This window comes from Leuciscus leuciscus (assembly GCF_965113295.1).
Source record: "Leuciscus leuciscus genome assembly, chromosome: 3".
Lineage (NCBI taxonomy): Eukaryota > Metazoa > Chordata > Actinopteri > Cypriniformes > Leuciscidae > Leuciscus > Leuciscus leuciscus.
This window is the reverse complement of record NC_138727.1, coordinates 62,386,984-62,407,502: the sequence shown is the minus strand read 5'-3', so window position 1 is coordinate 62,407,502 and position 20,519 is coordinate 62,386,984. Positions and strand designations below refer to the sequence as shown.

The 20,519-nt window shown below is 41.4% G+C and overlaps 2 protein-coding genes and 1 long non-coding RNA gene across 5 annotated transcripts in view; all 3 read left to right on the top strand.

Moving 5' to 3' along the window:
* LOC309493747 (caspase b-like) overlaps nt 1-20,519 on the top strand; it is a 49,871-nt gene that overhangs the window by 14,585 nt on the left and 14,767 nt on the right. The window lies entirely within an intron of this gene.
* The window catches only part of LOC309493762 (caspase b-like), a 37,504-nt gene that overhangs the window by 14,533 nt on the left and 2,452 nt on the right, over nt 1-20,519 (top strand). Inside the window, exons 6-8 of one of the 3 annotated variants that reach the window (XM_082162996.1) lie at nt 1,072-1,155; nt 2,911-3,020; nt 3,196-3,627. The exons of 1 other annotated variant lie outside the window; for it this stretch is intronic. In XM_082162996.1, the coding sequence (XP_082019122.1) occupies nt 1,072-1,155; nt 2,911-3,020; nt 3,196-3,306 (305 nt within the window). In that variant the 3' untranslated portion in view covers nt 3,307-3,627. Of the gene's footprint in view, nt 1-1,071; nt 1,156-2,910; nt 3,021-3,195; nt 3,628-20,519 lie in introns of those variants that run through there. One more of the 3 variants, XM_082162997.1, reaches the window with a different exon arrangement.
* LOC309493983 lies at nt 16,749-19,815 on the top strand. The gene is made up of 2 exons (XR_014204161.1): nt 16,749-17,761; nt 19,434-19,815. It is a non-coding gene; the product is annotated as an uncharacterized lncRNA (long non-coding RNA).

Sequence of the window (20,519 nt, the reverse complement as noted above, 5' to 3'; positions counted from 1 at the left end):
GAGGGTGGCCTGAGGGCCCGACGTCCTCTAGTGGGCCCTGTGCTCACTGCCCAGCACCAGGGAGCTCGATTGGCATTTCCCATTGAACACCAGAATTGGCAGGTCCGCCACTGGTGCCCTGTGGTTTTCACAAATGAGAGCAGGTTCACCCTGAGCACGTGACAGACAGGAAAGGGTCTGGAGAAGCCGTGGAGAATGTTATGCTGCCTGTAACATCGTTCAGCATGACCGGTTTGGTGGTGGGTCAGTGATGGTCTGGGGAGGCATATCCATGGAGGGACGCACAGACCTCTGCAGGCTAGACAATGGCACCCAGACTGCCATTAGGTATCGGGATGAAATCCTTGGATCCATTGTCAGACCCTATGCTGGTGCAGTGGGTCCTGGGTTCCTCCTGGTGCACAACAATGCCCGGCCTCATGTGGCGAGAGCATGCAGGCAGTTCCTGGAGGATGAAGGAATGATACCATTGAAGGGCCACCACGCTCACCTGACCTACATCCAATAGAACACCTCTGGGACATTGTGTTTCGGTCCATCTGACATCACCTGGTTGCACCTCAGACTGTCCAGGAGCTCAGTGATGCACTGGTCCAGATCTGGGAGGAAATACCCCAGGACACCATCCGTCGTCTCATTAGGAGTTTGCCCCGACGTTGTCAGGCATGCATACAAGCACGTGGGGGCCATACAAACTACTGAGTACCATTTTGAGTTGCTGCAATGAAATTTCAGCAAAATTGACAAGCCTGCTGCATCATTTTTTCACTTAGATTTCGGGGGTGTCTTTGAATTCAATCCTCTGTAGGTTGATCATTTTCATTTCCATCAAACGATGTGGCATCCTTTCGTTCATAACACATTACCCAGTCCATATTAGTATAGATATCCAGCATGATATTTTTCCCCATTGAGATCTGATGTGTTTTCAAAGTGTTCCTTTAATTTTTTTGAGCAGTGTATATATATATATATATATATATATATATATATATAATTTTCTGGATTTATTGTAATATTATAATATTTATATGTAATATCATCCATATCATTAACTGTTTCTCTGTCCAGGTCACACAGGAGCTGTGAAAATACAATCAGACTCCATTGTGCACAGAGAGAAAGACTTTGTCTGTTTTAAGTCCTGCCTCCCTGGTCAGTAAAACACTGATTTCTGAAATGAGATTGACTTGTAGCCCAGACAGCAACATACACAGCAAAATCCCCAGTGTTAAAGTAACACTCTCAGTGTTTATATGAGTCCACACTCAGAGTGTTTTAAGTAACACTGAAGCAGTGCTAAAGTTAATGAGATAATTAAGTGATTGATTGAGTGATGATTGAGCATTATTGAAGACACCTAATGTTAACAAGCAGAATCACTGAAGGAGAAAAAACGTAATTGGTTATGTCACCATTATGCTGATCAGTGTTTGCTAAGCGAAAAGGTGATCTGATGGTGTTGGTTGTATTTAATATAATCATTATTTCAGAATAATTTAACCTGAATCACTGAATTCATATAGAGCCTAATTTCTGAATTAGATATACTTTATTAATTATAGCAGCACTGTCATTGAAAAGCATAATATTTTTAACTTGTACAATGTAATCCAAATAATTTCCGAAAAGTTGTTCATAAACAACTTTTTTTTTGTTCTTTTTTTGTTTTGACACAGACATCAAGTATCAGCCTGTGAATCTCAACAATGGTGACAATAATAAAGCATGTTGCAGTGCATTCTGGGTACCACCAATCAAAACTCATTCATGGCTCCCATCATGCACTGCTGCATGAATAAATAATGAGCTTATGTTCAGAGGTGATCTGTTTGTCACCATTGTTGAGATTCATATGCTAATTCTTGATGTGTGTGTGTGTGCCTAAAAGAACACCTTTTAAGTTTTTTTAATTTTTTTTTTTATTGATTTGATCATTTGGATTTCATTGAAAAGGCTAAAAATGGCATGCTCGACAAGGACAGTGCTGCTATAATCCATAAACTAAACTAAACACCCATCACCATAATGGTGACCATTTTAAAATTAATTTTCTCCTTCAGTGATTCTGCTTGTTAACATCAGGTGTCTTCAATAATGCTCAATCATCACTCAATTAATCACTTAATTATCTCATTAACTTTAACACTCTTGAGTGTTAATTATAACACTCTGAGTGTGGACTCATATAAACACTGAGCAGTGTTAATATAACACTGGGGATTTTGCTGTGTAGAGTCGGCCCAGATCTGGCTGACACCTGATACACATGGATAGGGTTGGAAAATAAGGGACACCCATTCAGACCCCAAACAGCACACAAGGGGTTAAAAAAACACTCAGGTTTACAGCACTTTCACAAGACTCCGTCGCTATGGAAACAAAGCCCCTAAACTGCAATCACGTGAAAATGAGCTTCTCTGCTACTTATTGTGAGATTGATTACTTTATATTTACTAGTATTCTGCACACTGCAAAATCCTTATGTTTTTATTTAACTATGTGTGGGCCTATGTAAAATCGCATCCTGTATTGATTTGATACGGGACGCATCATTTTACCTGTAAATATGGGACAATTCCCTATTTTAAGGGACAGGTGGCAACCCTACACATGGGTTCCACACGTGCCAGATGTGGGCCGGATCTGGGCAGACACTATTGCCCTGTCCCAAATGACACCCTGAACACTCGCGGTCTTCTTTCTAATCCGCATTTTCGTGGTGTAACACCTGGTAAAAATAAAGCAAATTATTTCCTTTTTTTAACAAAGTTACTTTAATATGGATTCACACTGCCATGGTGAACTGATGAAACCACTCGTGTTGGCCAGTGTTTCTTCAATAATGAGCAATGTTTACAATTTTGGGTTACTTTGTGAAATACCTTAACCTGTGGCTTTTCTCCACAGATACCAACGCATGGAGGAATAGTTCCAACGGAAGTTATTTTATCTGTTACATCCTGGAGGTGTTCAGTAAACGAGCTCATGTTGATGACATTATGGAGTTGTTCAGGAAGGTAAATATTGAAAATCCCATTTAAATTGGTTTGCTTTATTTAAACCCAAAGTCTAAACAATCTCTTCTAGGTTTTTTTTATTTTTTTTATTTTTTTTATCACCTTCTGTGCATTGCTCACCTAAAATGAATACAGGAGTTTGCTTGTCACATTCAAATATGATATTTTTTTATAGGTCACCTCAAGCATGGAGAAAGACACAAGATTGAGAGCCTATGGTAAACTAATGCCATGTGTTGACAGGACGTCCCTTCCAAAGAAACTCTACCTGTTCCCTGGACTCTGATCTGGCAAGGCTCTGACCACAGGCTAATAGTAAAGATTGGTCTTTTATCCAAAAACGCATTCTAAATAAATACAGGCAGTCTATTTGCATGCAATTATCAATTATATACATTTATTTTACTTCAATCTCATTTACTTTGCTATTGTAATATTACTATATTAACCATTTAACTGCTAAGGTGTTTTCTCCTTTCAAAATAGTGTCAATGTGCACTACTTCTTCCATCAGATAGTTTGTTATAAGAATATTTGCTGAACTTTTTTATATAACTTTGATAAAAGTGCAAATTAATCAATAAAGCTTTTCTAATTTGTTACCATGCCTTTGTCTCTTGCCTCCTGCATCTGCCCAGCCAATATGTCCATGTGGGCCCCATGTGGGCTGTCACTTGGAGTTCAAAGGTACAGCACGCACATCCAAAGCCATAAAACTGGGTGCTGGACAGACAGGTGATTGCAAAGATAAACAATGAGTCCGCACACCAGAAAATGCTCCTTAGCAATTTTAATGGTTGCTCACCACGTGCAACGTTTCGGGCCCAAGCCCTTCATCAGACATAAAAACAAGTGGGGAGACACACCTCCATATATACAGCCATGCATGATCACATGATCACATACATCCATGATTACTCACATGACCAATCAAGTGAAAATGCAATTACATCAGGAAACCAAATAAAAAACAAATAAAAAACCACATTAAAAAACACATTAAAGAACAGGCAAAATGTAGCAACATTTGTGATACAAAAATATCTTTAGGAAGAAAACTATTAGAAATATATTAGACACATACCAAAAATATATTAGAAATACATAAAAAAATATCACCTTAATATATTAAGTGGCTAAACGAAGACCTGTAGTGCTTGAAACATAATCTAGATGTTTTTTTTTGTTTTTTTTTAAATATGTCTCTACCACTGTAGGCAGTAATGATAGATGAGCAAAAATATCAGTACATAAAGGAAACCACAAAGGTGTGTTACATGTAACATATATCAAATCAGCAAAACGATAACACAACATTTACAATCCTTACAAAGTTATGGGAGTTATTTACAGAAATTATTAACAGAAATTATAAAAACAGCCTCAGATCAAAGTCTTCATTCAACCCTTTTGGAGCTAAAGTGTCCAGGGTATAGATCCAAAATGCTTCTCTTTTGAATAACAGACAGTTTACATCTCCTCTACGGGAGGGCTGTTTCACAAGTTCAATACCACAATATCTGAGAGAGGAAACATTATGAAGGGCTTGTGAAAAATGCACCGCTACTGGGCTTTTGATGTCATGATTACGAATATTTGATCTGTGTTCTGAGATTCTTGTTTTCAATGGCCTAGTCATTTTACCAACATACACGGGCATTTAAGTAAATAGATGACATTCTTTGTGTTACAGGTAATCACACCTTTGATGTCATAGAGTTTTCCAGTGCGTGGGTGATTAAATGTAGTAGTTTTATGTGTGAAATTACATTGAGAGCATTTGCCACATCTGTAATTCCCAACGGGGATAGACTGCAAAAAATGTGGTGGAGTCAATGATGGAAGATGAGCTCTCACCAACATGTTTTTGAGGTTAGGTGCTCTCTTGTACACAATGCGGGGTGATGTAGTGAAGCATTTAAGTGCTGGATCAGAGTCAATGATGTGCCAATGTTTTTTAATGATGGATTCAAAATCTCTGCCAAGAGGTGAGTATTGGACAATACAGTTAACTCTAGACTAAGAAGTTCTGGATCTAGTGTTACTGAGGCAATCAGTTTGCGATATATTTGCGATACTGTCACTTGGAACCAGATTGGACAATCCAAATGGTGCCCATAGAAATGTATCCATTGGCTCCACATGGGCCTCATGCATGTTATCCCATTGGGGCATATGATGGGTCCATAGTGGGCTCTAAGAGGGACCCATTTAGATGTTCATTATGTGGGCTTACTTGGGTCGCAAATAGGTGCTAATAATGGTTCGGAGGTGGACTACACACAAAACCTTATGGGGCCCACATTGGCGATCACACTGGACCCATAAATGGCCCCATTACAGTTTTATTGTGGGAACACAGTGGGTGAACATTGGGCCCCAATTATTCATTTCTTTAAGGATTCCAGTGGGTCAAATACAAAATTGTTAAAAGCTGACTGCCTGACATTTTAGTTTATAAACTAACATTTATAATGTGATCTAAAGATGTATTGAAAAAAAAAATTAAAACAAATAAATAAAAAATAACCTAGTACCAAAGTTAAAAAATACCAATCTAATCCAGCAACTAATGGTTAAAAAAAAAGAGAAATGTGGAAAGGCATGGAAGGTTACACCAGCAAAACAGAATCATAGAATATGAATAACCCTCAACTGCAGAACTGGTGAAACAGGATATTTACACACATTAACCATGATAATAAGTGCTGCTGAAACCAACGAGTCAGTTTAGTATACAGGGTGGCACGTTAGATCACAATGATACACAAGACTAGCATTCAACATTATGACTGTTATATCCGCTTTGCTGCTGCGGACCAACAGGAAAAGCTTTGGGATATTGTGAGGAGGATAAAGAATTGGTCAGTTTCCGTGATTGTTCTGAAATCAGTCTACTACAAAAAACTGATGTGGGGAAAAGGTCCTTCAAATAAATAAGAGATGGTTCAGCAGGACCAGTCAAATCTCAGCTGAAGTAATCAGTATAACAGATCATTACAGTAAATGAACAGTTATTTCCTTTTCATCTGCCTTGTTTGTCAATCTTCCATAACATAACCATCAATATAGCCAAAACAAAATAAAACAGACTTCGATTAAGACTCGATGTCTCTCCATGAACGACAGTTTCTGTTCAACAGTCAGAATAACGTTAACTGGGACGACATGCAGTGGGAAAGAGATCCTCCTCCAACGGCACTCTGATAAATTGTGCAATAAGAGAATCACTGCTGGCATCAGAAAAACGTACTCGGTTACTAACGTAACCTCGGTTCTCTCTAGAAGAGGGAACGAGTACTTGCGTAAGTATCTTACGCTAGGGAGAAAACCTCTTTTCCTCGAGATATTGAAGCCAAAAATTATCCTTAATTTTGCAATAATGTAAAACGCATTGCAGCAGCATGCAGACATGGGCGAGACAGCTCGCGCGCCCATAGGCTGCTCTGCGGCAACTGCACCAGCCTATCGATAGAGGCCCCTCATGACGTCAGGACCAATGAGGGTGCTTCGCGCCCATTACGTCATGTCCCACTGAAAGCGGGTGGGGCTAGGGCTATAAATACGGCCCTGAGAGGCTGGTTTGGTCAGTTTTTTCATTGCTGAAGCGAATCAGAACGTGACACATGCACGGCAAGATACGCAAGTACTCGTTCCCTCTTCTAGAGAGAACCGAGGTTACGTCAGTAACCGAGTACGTTCTCTTACGAGAGGTTCTCTCGTACTTGCGTAAGTATCTTACGCTAGGGGAACACAGTGTAAAACGCCGTGCGTGCTTGAGACATAACACTAAAGTCCCACGGGCAAGTGCCCGGGGCTCATACAGTGCCTAATCACAAGGGACTCACAGAGAATCCGGGAAGAGGGGCTAGAATAGCATCATTCCTGTAATATAGAGCTCTGATAAGAGCATATTATATTAAGTGTTCCACACAGCCAGGGCGAACACGGCCTGGACTGATAAATATGGGGGACTTACGCACTGCCCACAGAAGTATACATACGATCAGTGATCGACGCTCTAGCGGTTTCAGCATCCTGAGCCGATAGGATCGGGCGGGCAATACTGAAAATTTAAACCGAGAGCAACCTAGCTTGTAAAGCGGGAACCTTGAGGTTATAAAACCTTATAAATGTAGACGGGGAGGCCCAGCCTGCCGCCATACAGATATCTTGCAAGGCAATCCCACTGGACCAAGCCCACGACGAGGCCATGCCTCTTGTGGAGTGCGCTTTGACACCTATCGGGCATTGCAGGCCCTTGGATGTGTAAGCTAGCGCTATAGCATCAACTATCCATCTGGATAGACTCTGTTTTGACGCAGCTAGTCCCTTAGAACGTCCGCTGAACAAAACAAAGAGCTGCTCCGTCTGTCTGAAAACAGATGAGCGAGACACATAGGCTCTTAACGCCCTGACCGGGCAAAGGAAGCCTGCGTCCCCTTCCTCTTCAGATACCGGCAGGGCCGACAGGGAGATAACCTGTGCCCTAAACGGTGTGTTGAGGGATTTAGGAACATATCCGTGCTTTGGTTTGAGTATGACTCTCGAGTCATTCGGCCCAAACTCCATACACGTCGCGCTCACTGAGAGCGCTTGCAAATCCCCTATGCGCTTCACTGAAGCGAGAGCCAGAAGAAACACTGTTTTGAAAGACAAGAGTTTCAGGTCTATTGACTGTATTGGCTCGAATGGGGCACCTTTCATGGCTTCCAGAACCGTGGAAAGGTCCCAAACGGGAACTGAGGGTGGTCTGGGAGGGTTCAGCCTCTTAGCTCCTCTAAGGAAGAGAATGACCAGATCGTTCCTTCCTAATGACTGGCCAAGCGGTGGTTCAGCGAACGCTGCTATGGCCGCCACATAAACTTTGAGCGTGGATGGGGTTCTGCCCTTATCCAGAAGCTCTTGTAAAAAGGAGAGAACCTCCGGCACCCCACAGCGTGAGGGTGAAGTGCCACTCGCTGTACATCAGCTAGTGAACACAGACCATTTTGAGGAATAGAGCCGCCTCGTAGATGGAGCTCTAGCCTGCGTGATCGTGTTTAACACTCCCGCTGGGAGGTTAACGGGTACCCGTTGATGGCCCACACATGTAGGGACCAAAGCTCCGGGCAAGGATGCCAGATCGAGCCGTTCGCCTGCGAGAGGAGATCCCTCCTCACCGGTATCGGCCACGGGGCGGTACTCGTCAGCTGCATCAGGACTGGAAACCAGACTTGGTTTGTCCAAAATGGGGCGACGAGTAGCACTGGGCATCCGCTCTCCCTGATTCGCTCTAACACCTGGGGTAGGAGCGTGACAGGGGGAAACGCATAGAGCGGGCAGCGGGGCCAGACGTGAGCCAGCGCATCCCTGCTCTTGGAGAAGAATTCCTGACAATGAGCGTTCTCTTGAGACGCAAATAGGTCTATTTCCGCTCTGCCAAATGTCCTCCATAGCATTTTGACTGTCTGTGGATGTAAAGACCATTCTCCTTTCGGCAGATTGTTTCTGGACAGTCTGTCTGGTCCCACATTCAGATGGCCGGGCACATGCGCTGCCCTGAGCGAGCGCAGATTGTGCTGAGCCCAGACCAGGAGGTGTTCCGTCAGCCTGTGAAGGATTCTGGATCTGATACCTCCTTGGTGATTTATATAAGCCACCACTGACATGTCCGAACGGACCAAGACGTGGTATCTTTTTATCTGGGGACAAAAAGCGCCTCAGCGCGTTGTCGACTGCCATCATTTCCAGGCAGTTTATATGCAGAAGCTTTTCCCGTTCCGACCACTGGCCGAATAACGGTCTGCCCTCAAGCAGCGCTCCCCATCCCGAGGTTGAGGCATCCGTAGACACCACCTTCACACTCGAGGAAGTCCCCAGGCTTACACCTGACCGGTACCAGTCGGTCACTGTCCAAGGTTTCAGAGCTGCGACGCATTTCTGATCGACCTTGAGGCGCGCGAGACCGGAGGTCCAAGCTCTGCGCGGCGCGCGCTTTCAACCAATACTGCAGCGGGCGCATGCGAAGCAGACCCAGCTGAAGCACTGAGGATGCTGAAGCCATGAGACCCAGCATCCTTTGAAACTTTTTGAGCGGGACTAAAGCGCCGTGGCGAAAAAAAATCTCTGTCATGCGCTGAATACTTAGTCTGCGCTGCGGCGACAGCTGTGCTGTCATAGACAGCGAGTCCAGATCTGTGCCCAGAAAAGATATTTTCTGACTGGGAGACAGTGAACTCTTTGCCCAATTGACTGTGAGACCTAAATTCTCGAGGTGATCGAGTAATATGGTCCTGTGTTCTATGAGCTCCGACTGTGATCGAGCTAGAACCAGCCAATCGTCCAAATAATTCAGCACTCGTATGCCTCGGAGCCTGAGGGGTGCGAGCGCTGCATCCATGCACATCGTGAATACGCGAGGTGCCAGGGATAGGCCAAATGGCAGGACTGTGTACTGATATGCCTGGCCCTCGAAGGCGAATCTCAAAAATCGCCTGTGACGTGACGCTATTTGTATTTGAAAATAAGCGTCTTTCAGATCTATCGACATGAACCAGTCCCCTTGGCAAATTTGCGAGAGGATTTTCTTGGTCGTGAGCATTCTGAACCGTCGTTTCAGAAGTGCTTTGTTTAGTCGTCTTAGATCTAAAATGGGTCTGAGACCCCCGTCTTTTTTGGGTACCAGAAAATATCTGCTGTACATGCCCCCTTCGCTCTGAGCTTGTGATAGGGGTTCTATAGCCCCTTTGCTCAGTAACTTCGCTATTTCGGCCCGAAGTAGGTGTGCTACTTCCTTTTTCACCGTAGTATCGATTCGCGCCGCTTTGCGTTGCGGGCGTCGACCGAACTGTAGCGAATAGCCTCTTTCTATAATGTCTAGCACCCACTTCGAAACCCCGGGTAGCCTTGCCCATGCGTTTGCACGAATGGCTAGGGGTTGAATGCGAAGCGCGCTCTGGTCGCTCAGCGACAGAGGGGCTTCAGTGTGCTGCAACATAAGCGTCGCGCTTATGACATTTGAGGCAGGGGGCGCGCTGATAACAGCGGGCAGATTGCCCGCGCTCGACTCCTCTGCGGTGGTCAACCGAGAGGGGGAGGGCTGGGCGAGTCCCGTAAGACCTGTCATGTCTATGTGTGAATGTGGGCGTGGGATAGCGGGCACATTTACAACACTGAGAGCATTGTCTGCCTGAGCAGAGCGAATGCATGTTGGTTTCGTTTTACAGAAACCTTGAGACATGCAGAACGTAGTGTTTGTGGGCACTGGGCAGTGGGCACATTTACCACATTTAATGCGCAATTGATCTGGGTCGATTTCATGTGCGCGAGCCCTGTGCGACGGGCTGTGTTTCTGTGTAGGAATGAGCACTGGGCAGTGGGCATTTTGTCTACACTCATAACACAATCGGCCGTGGCCGGAACACCAGAGAATACACTCTATGGGATTTATCTGGGTAGCCGTAAAGCGGCGTTTGTGTGCAGGCAAGCGGGCTGTGTCGCCGACTTGTTTACTGCAGAATACACTGGAACAGTCGCATTTACTGGAACTGAACGAGTGAGAAGTTGCCATAGAAACAGAGAGCGTCAACATGCTGGCGTTTGTTTGCAGGTGTGCGTGTATTACAATAGGCTCGTCCACTGCAATATTGACATTTCCAGAGAAATGTGTGAGAATGGAGGTAGTGACGCACGGAAACCATAGAAACGGTGCTTGGGTGCAGGCGAGCGGGTTGTACAACGCGCTCGTTGGCTGCAAAAATACACATCTGCAGTCGCCTTTTCAGGGAACTGACAGAGCGAGCATTGACGGCAAAAAAAAAGTTTTTTTTTTGTAGACCTGGGATCGAACATGGGTCTCTCGCGTGAAAATCTGAGAATCTGCCACTGGGCCACAGGGGAAGACACAAAGGCATTTAAATAGCGCGAGTATTATCAGAGAAACCTGTGTTTCTGTGTAGGAATGAGCACTGGGCAGTGGGCATTTTGTCTACACTCATAACACCATCGCCCGTGGCCGGAACACCAGAAAATACACTCTATGGGATTTATCTGGGTAGCCGTAAAGCGGCGTTTGTGTGCAGGCAAGCGGGCTGTGTCGCCGACTTGTTTACTGCAGAATACACTGGAACAGTCGCATTTACTGGAACTGAACGAGCGAGAAGTTGCCATAGAAACAGAGAGCGTCAACATGCTGGCGTTTGTTTGCAGGCGTGCGTGCATTACAACAGGCTCGCTCACTGCAGTATGACATTTCCAGTCGCCTGAACTTCAGAGGGGAATGAGAAATGTGTAAGAAATAGAATTCGGCCCGGCCGCAGCGGGACATTAACACTCTTTTCTCCTTTCGCCAGTGACGCACGGGAACCATAGAAACGGTGTTTGGGTGCAGGCGAGCGGGTTGTACAACGCGCTCATTGGCTGCAAAATGCACATCTGCAGTCGCCTTTCAGGGAACTGACAGAGCGAAGCATTGGAGGCATAATTAATCTGCCGTTAGACCGAGATTCGAACTCCGGTCTCTCGTGTGAAAAACCAAAGATTCCTCCACTGAGCCACAGGGGGGAACACAAAGGCTTTCAGATGCACGAGCATATAAGAGCGTCAACATGTTTTCTTCGGCGTTTGCTTGCCGGCGCTGCAGTATTTATATTTCCAGTCGCCTGATCAGGGAACTGAGAAATGTGTGAGAAAATTCAGGTCAGTCCAGCCTCGGCGGGACTAAAACACTATTTTCTCCTTTCGCTGGTGATTGACGCGTGAATGGGGCGCAGAGGCAGGGTAGCTTTCTTGTACGTAAAGAAAAACTAACCCCGACCGTCCGCTTCCAGCCTCCCCTGTGAATGGCGCATTTTGCGCGGCTCGAACAGAGGGAGAGAGAAAGCTAGCCCCGTGACCGTCCGCTCCTGACATCCCCTGTGAACGGCGCGGTTTGCGCGGCTCGAACAGAGGGAGAGCAGGTATCATCCTCCAAGCAGGCAAGGCAAGCGGGCGCACCGGCGAGCTTTGCGGGTTGGGGGGGGGAAAGGGGCGTCTTGAAAAAGACGCCCGGCTCTTTTAGTGCAATGAGAGTGTGTGTCGCAGCGGCGAACACACACACATACACAAAACACAGTAGCAGAGAAAAGGATATGTACGCCGGAAAGCGTCAGCAGGAACGGCGACTGAAGGCGGCGAGTTGTCGACCGACAGCTTCAGATGCAGATAAATCCCGCTGGGTGCTTGAGTCAGACGGCGCGGCTTCCTCTCAGGATCCAGCAATGCGTAGCTCGCTGAAGAGATAAAAAACTGACCAAACCAGCCTCTCTGGGCCGTATTTATAGCCCTAGCCCCACCCGCTTTCGGCGGGACATGGCGTAATGGGCGCGAAGCACCCTCATTGGTCCTGACGTCATGAGGGGCCTCTATCGATAGGCTGGTGCAGTTGCCGCAGAGCAGCCTATGGGCGCGCGAGCTGTCTCGCCCATGTCTGCATGCTGCTGCAATGCGTTTTACATTATTGCAAAATTAAGGATAATTTTTGGCTTCAATATCTCGAGGAAAAGAGGTTTTCCCCCTAGCGTAAGATACTTACGCAAGTACGAGAGAACCTCTCGTAAGAGAACTAACCTTCCTCCAGCGTTTCTTCTTCCATGAGTCCTCATGTTCAAAAGGCTTCTCTGTTATTTGACCAATCGCACCCTTCAACGTCATCACCAATCACGTGCCAAGGAGGAAAAGCAGGTGCACCGAGCAGATGCAATGAACGCGAGCTGTTCCAAGATGACTCCACTTTATCGCACGTTTGTTGGCAGCATCTGAATATTACTGATGTAATATAGTGTGCGTGAATAGAAAGTAAGTGTATTTTGTTAAGTTTTTCCTCAGAATATGCCGATCGGGAATCTGTTATCTAAGTAATACTGCCGTCCTGTTATCCCTTTCTCAGTATCCATAATAGCTACTGCAAGTAATACACACAATTTACAGTAAGACATGACAATGTGTTGGATTATTTAGTGATTTATCAGTACATGTAATCATTGATTTAAATGTGTTCAGTCACCATAAATGCGGTAAGGGCGCCATCTAGCGGACTTATACAGAATGGCTGTTCTAATTGTTTTTCTATTACGTTATTAAGGGCTCAATGTTATTGTTATTCATACCTGTAATGATCATTGCCTTATAATCATATCACTTACGAATGTTAAAGTAAATTTATGTAAGTCACTCATTTAAGTTTATTTCTGTATTTCTGTTCCAGAACCACACCTGTTAAATTGAAATTATCATCAGTAAACACTTTCAAAGAGATTTGGAGTCTGCAGAGGTAATTCACTACATTTGATGTAATGTATCACGTCTGAGACCCCAAAAGCCGTTTTCAGGGGTCAAAGGTTGCATTATAGGCTTTCCCTCCAATCCAAAACACACTCCAAGTGTCCATTGGCGACTGTTTCCCACTTCAATTTCCCATGTGTGAACACCATCACCATATCCCACACTTCCCAACACCATCCGGCTCCTGTGCAGACGAAGAGGGTTTGGTTCGTTCTGCCGACGGAAACATGAGGTCACAGAGGTCAGATCATCTGACACAGAGACGTCTGGTGGAGATGTGTTAGGATTCAGGATCACGGGGTCTGGAGAGATTAGAAGAAAATAACATCTGTTAGTCGACTTATAAGCACCTGTTACAGTATCCGACAAATACTAGCACTCACAGTAAGGGCAGATGTTCTTCATCTTTTCCCACACTTGGTACTTCAAGTTACCTAGATGTTTAGGAAGATCAATGAGAGTTTCTGAATTCAGTTCTGCATCTGGAAGTGTGTACACACACACACACACACACACACACACACACACACAAACCTCAGAGAAACAAATATTTACACAGATATACTCATGAATATTTTCTTTTAGCAAACAAAAAATACGGTCCCAGTGTCAGTTTTTGTACCTTTTTTTTCTGAGAGAGAATGTTCTGACGAACAAAATCCTGTAGTTTATTAGAAGTAACTGATAGTGCAAGTCTGCAACAGTTAGTCAGTAAATCCTATTTATGTCACTCGCGTTCTTCTGTCGCGATATTTGAAACATCGTCCTCATTAATAGGCTAATCAAAAGACTGGGTGTTGCTATATTTTGTGCCGTACGTATCGTTGTTTCTGCGCGAGCACAGGGATCGTTTTGCTTTGATCAAAGTTCACACACGTTACTCAGTTTTTCGTTTCAGAACAAATTAATCACAGTAAATAGAATCATGTTTCAAGTTCTCGCAGTTGTGGCCAATTATTGCATGAATTTTAAAACAAATATCATGTCATTTGCTTAAATAAAATAGGCATTATTTAAATGAAATTGCGCAATATTCGACTGGCTTTGTAGAGTGAAAGTAAGATGGAAGAAAATAATATGCAGCAATGTAAAGTGTAGGCCTACTTTTCTTGTTGAAATAAAATTGTAAAAACTTTTTTCTTCGCAAAAATTTCATTTTATATAAGAGTATCTACAAGTATTGTGTCATTTTCACTTGAGTAAAGCACACATGCTCCAAAATAATTATAATCGAGTAAAAATATTTTAACATATTTAAATATGATATTTAAATAGTATTTTTGATAGAAAAAAGTATTTATTTTGATATTATCTTTTTTTTTGTTTTATATGCAGAAAGTCATTTTCCTCCTTGATGTAATACACTCAAAAAGTACTTCATTGCTCTTAACTTATTTAAAGACATTTTTACTCGCAGTGTATTTTAGAGTTTATTCTAAATAAATTAGTTTAATTGCATTGACAGTGGTGCTCATCATTATGCACAATGTATATGATGAGACACTAAGTAAAGACAGGTGTCAGTACTGAGCTTCATAAATTAATGTTGATTTTCCTAAAAATGTTTTTGTTTGAACTCACTATTATTGTGATCAGTGTTTCTAGCGGCTCCCTTGCAGTGATGCAATAAGACATCACTGTTATTTGGTTTAAAAGGAAGAGTAGTAATAAACATATATATATATATATATATATATATATGTGTGTGTGTGTGTGTGTGTGTGTGTGTGTGTGTGTGTGTGTGTGTGTGTGTGTATATATATGAATGATAGATAGAATGATAACATAACTATATTTTATGTAAAATAATAATGTTTTAAAATTGTATTAGCAACACTTCCATTGTGTTGATATAAACCCTCTATATTTGTGACAATATCTTGTATAATTGATCATGCTCGAGTCACACAGACTTCAACATTCAGCATGCAAAACACAACAATGTTAACAATTACATTTTATTTAAAGTAAATTATCAAGTTCCTACAGTTTTTTTAGTAACTGTGTAAGTGAACTATAGTACTCTAACTAAGAATTTGTCATTTCAACATACTATTCCTATTTCACCTTATTGTTTTTTTAAGTCAATCGGTTTGCATGCTTTTTAAAGTAAGTCTAATTAATTCGATTTTACAGTGTTGCGACAACTTTGACCTTTGACGACAGTGATGGTGTGGTCACACACTGATTTTAAGCATGAAAAATAAAAATAATAAAATATTACTTGCATTTATGCTCTCCCACTTTTTTCTTTATATACTCAGATCGTTTTTTTTATAATTAATGAATTCCTTTTAAATAAAATACCCGATTTTAGACATCAGTGAATCAGTCTATTTCATGATGATTATATATCCATCAACAGGTAACCATCATCACCTGATCTCACTTCACTTTAGCTTTCTTTGCTGCTGCAAATGTGTTTAACAAACACACTGTCACAGCGGCCTTAAAGACAAAAGATATAATAAGAGTTAAGAGCTCAACTAATGGAAACACTAATCACTGTTATGGTGACTTCAAATGAAACACATTAGAGTTAAACCTCTGTTAATTCTCAATAAAAACTTCTGAAGTCGTCTGACGGAAATAAAGTCAGTCAGCCAGATGTGGGACGAACACAATGTTGCTATGTGGGAGCTGTTCGTGTGTGCAGTATTGGCACAGGTTTTGCTCCTAACATTTGAAGTGGATCAAAAAAGTTAATCAAAGTTGTCCTAAGACAAGAACGGGTATTGTTCAAAATTCATAACTTTGATTAAAAGGTTTTGATTCACTTAAAATGTTGTGCACATTAGGTAAAAAAAAAAAAAAAAGTCTCTATTAAAACCAATAATCTAATAAAAACTGTATTTATGATTCTTGTGACATGCATGAGAGAGAGAAAAACACATTTAGGCCTTTTGCAGTTACTGAACACTAAAGGGCGTTCACTTCGTCAAATCATTTATCAATGCACTTTTGAGGTTTGATAGTCAAACAATTATCCTCCAATCAGGTTTTTCTGGGTTTTTAGCTGAGCAATATTATCTTTATATTGAATGCTTGAAAACGATCGAATAAACTTCTTTAAGAGCAAAATGAGTGTACAATGATCTCAGATTTGTACTTTTAACTGTCCTTTTTCTCCCAGTGACACAAAATGTCCACTACTGCAATAAAATTACTGATGATTAAGCAACTTGAGGAGCTTGTGGATAAAGAGCTAAATAAATTCATCTGGTACCTTTCGACTCCTCCTACAAAAGACATAAAGCCTATTCCTCGAGCAAGGCTTCAGAATGCTGATCCTCATGATGTCATGGATCACATGGTATCGCAGTACTGTGCTAATGCTGGCAATATTGCAGTACAAGTGCTGCGACGCATGGACAAAAATGATCTCGCAGGCGAACTTGAGGGACAACTTCAGGAAGGTAAAGAAATAACAATTTATACTAGTTTAAGATTGAATAGAAGTCATTATTATGAAAAAATAAAGAGAGATAAACATTAAATGGTACAGTTATGTAACATTTTTTGCATATACAAATGTGTGTTTATTATAAATAATACAATAAAATAGATAATCATGTGAATATTGTGTAAATGTTCAAATGTTATAGATCATTGCAATAGATCAAACAGAAAATTAGGTTGAAAATAAGGGTGTGATTCTATAGACGGGTTTCGTGTAACAATACTGGACGCGCGCGCATTCAGGGGGCAAAACCGCTAACCGTTTTACATGCACCTCGCATGAGGTAACTATCATTTATGTGGAGAAAAGAGATGGATGCAAATCTCTGCATGTAGCCTACAACATCTGTTCTGCCGAATTATGATAATGAACCCCACAAAGAATATTATATCGTTTTTAAACAGTACTTGGAGGTGCATGCAAGTATTGGCATGTACTGTTATGCAGAACTCAGCAATTAACGCAGATTTCGCAATCATATGGCCCGATATATACACTTATTTAAACTGACTTTTCTATTGTATAAATATATTTAAAAATGTAAGTTATTCCTGTGATCAAAGCTGGATTTTCAGCATCATTACTCCAGTCTTCAGTGTCACATGATCCTTCAGAAATCATTCTAATATGGTAATTTGATAAAATATTCATTATTATTATCAATGTTGAAAACAGTTTTTAGATTATTTGATGAACATACATTTATTTGAAATCTTTTTGAAACATTATAAATGTCTTTACTGTTACTTTTGATCAATTTAATTCATTCTTGATGAATAAAAGTATTAATTTCTTACATTTTAAATCCATCTTCTTGGCAGTTAGTGCAGTTCACACGTGTCATCTCTTGTTTCTGCTATATGCTGTAAAGAGTGCTGCTTTCTGCCCCATAGTTGCGCGCGCATCTCTGTGATCACGTTGCACAGAAACCCGTCTATGTCATAATATTGCCAGTAATATAGTGAAAAGTAACACTTTAGTAACACTAAGGTTCATTAGTTAACATTAGTTAAAGGTATAGCGGGACCAGGGGCGTAGCCATCATTTCAAAAGTGAGGGGGACAGAATGTCAAGTGTAATACCAGTTTTTTTCAGACTTTTGTTGACAGGTTTTTGCTTAATTGGCTTAATATGCTATTTATTTTTAAAGCAATAAAACAGAAAGAAAGAAAGATGTTCATTACTTTATATTGCACATGCAGGGTTTTTCCTGGCTCAAAACTAGGCGGAAGTGGTAAAATCCTGATCATGCATTTTAATAATAAGATAATTAAATTTGTATTTTTCATAGACCATCATATAGCCTACTGTGTTTGTGGGTGGAGCTCAGTACCCCTAGGGGGGTCGGGGGGCATGCCCCCCTGGAAGAAAATTTGTACATTTTAAAGATAAATTCATTAATCTGGTGCACTTTGAGTCACCCGAATCTGCTGTTAAAAATAAATAATCCACCCGCCAACCGCCCAAACCTATGATGGTATCTGATCATCACATTACAATTATTCAAACTACAATTATTACATCACTGTTGGAAAACACTCGTATCAGAATACGTTTTTTACCTTTATAAAGGGCATTTTTTCCTTCATTTTATTAAATGTAACCTATGCTCCATCTTTCATTCCAAATTGAAACTTTGTTACCGTCAGTGTAATAGGCTATCAATCGCCACTTAACATTAAATTAAATTAAATCAGAATCATCCTTGCATTATCTGTGATTCCCTATTTATTATTAATATAATACTATTTATTATTATCTATCTATCTATCTATCTATCTTACTAAACTAAAACTTTCCAATTGAAAACCTTCAAACTTCAAGCTTTTAAAACTACTTCAAACTTTCTGGTTAGGCTTTTTCAAGAGAACTTAAAGTTTGTCATCATGTACACATGTTACAACGCTGCCTGATTCAAGCAGGCTGTTAATGCATGAAAATACAAATTCAGCATTAGGCTAACAATCACCATGTTTATTCTAATTTGAAGGGCTTTGATAACATCTGTGAAAATAAAAGACATTACGAATAAAAAAAGATTGAAAATAAATGCACGTTTGTGCGGGTAGTGAATATTTTCAATTTACAACAAAACTTGTTAATTATTCAACAAGAGAAATAGGCAGAGTTATTCATCATTGTGCAACACAATTCGGATACCACATGACAACTTACTTACAGCGCTTGACTTTTTCGTGAAAAAGGATCGAGTGAAGACTGAAGAGTTTTTTGCCGTTTTGAACTCATTGCGACCTCTATGAAAAAAAATGGATTGGGCGCGGGTGCGAGCATGGGCGTGTCGTGATGCACGAGTGACTGATTACCATGGAAACGTGAAAGTCACGTATGTAGATAGACTTGACTCTTTGGATTTTAAATCTCGATGTAGGCTATACACACCCGCGAAAACCTCAGCTTGTCGTGGACACACTTGCCCAATGAAAAAGTGCGGGGGACGAATTTACATTTTATAAAAAGTGGGGGGGACACGTCCCCCGCGTCCCCCGCGTAATCTACGCCCATGGCGGAGGATGTTTTACTTCCTGGTGGGTAGTCTAAACTATTGGTCCTCCTAATTGTCAATCATTCTGGTGAATCAATCAAACTTTTCAAAAAGTGGAGAGGGCGGGTCTTATCTAAAATTTGGAAAGATCCTCCGCTATACCTTTAACTACCTTAGTTATCATAAACTAAGAATGAACAATACTTCCTTGAACATTTATTAATCTTAGTTAATATTAATTTTAACATTTACTAATACGTTATTAAAATCAAATAAATAAATGTATTTGTTAACATTAGTCAATGCTCTGTACAAACAATGAACAGCTGTACTTTTATGAAGTAACATTAACAAAGAATAATAAATACTGTAACAAATGTATTACTCATATCATGGTTAGTTCATGTTAGTTAATACACTAACTAATGTGAACTAATGAACCTGATTGTAAAGTGTTACCAATGCAGTATTAAATATGTATACAAGATGGGTTGATATTTACGTAAAGTAAAAAAAAAGAAGAAAAAAAAGTTTATGACCTGAAAACAAGGACCTTGAAAGTGTCTCTTCAAAGTCTTAATGCTGTCGACTTTCATTCATAAACAGCTGGAGCTGCAGACAGACTGTTGAGAATGTTCTTCAGGCTGTTGATATATTGTGATGTGTGTTTTCCTGACTTCAGTTCAGCGGTCTGAGCCGGAGGACAGAAGAAATGCTTCAGTGTCTGTGGAGGATCAGCCCATCCAGTCCGACTGGAAGAGACCAGACAACATTATTCAAAGCAGCCAAGAGTTTAAGGACAGAATTCTCAAAGACAAAAAAGATGATGCAAGTCTCTGTTTCTATACTTTTGTGAAAGCAGTGCATTCAGGGATTGCTAGTCCAGCTTTTGTAGGGCCGCCGTCCTGCAGAGTTTAAGTCCATCCAGCAGCTGAAGCAGCAAGAGTTCAGGATTAATGAGGATCTCAGGCAGGAACTGTCACAATAGCAGTGAATAAAGTCCACAGAAGAAGGTCAGATGAAGATTAATTCAAAACAAAAGTATTGAATCAAACAATCTCATCATCCACAGGTAACAGTGTGTTCTAGTACAAACTCCAAACACAAATTATAACCAACAACTAGAGAAATGAGGAGCTTATATATACAGATAATGAACTAAAATGACAAGCAGGTGTGACGATTAAATGAGTTACCATAGCAACAAATGAAAGAGAGAAACATGAACAAAGAA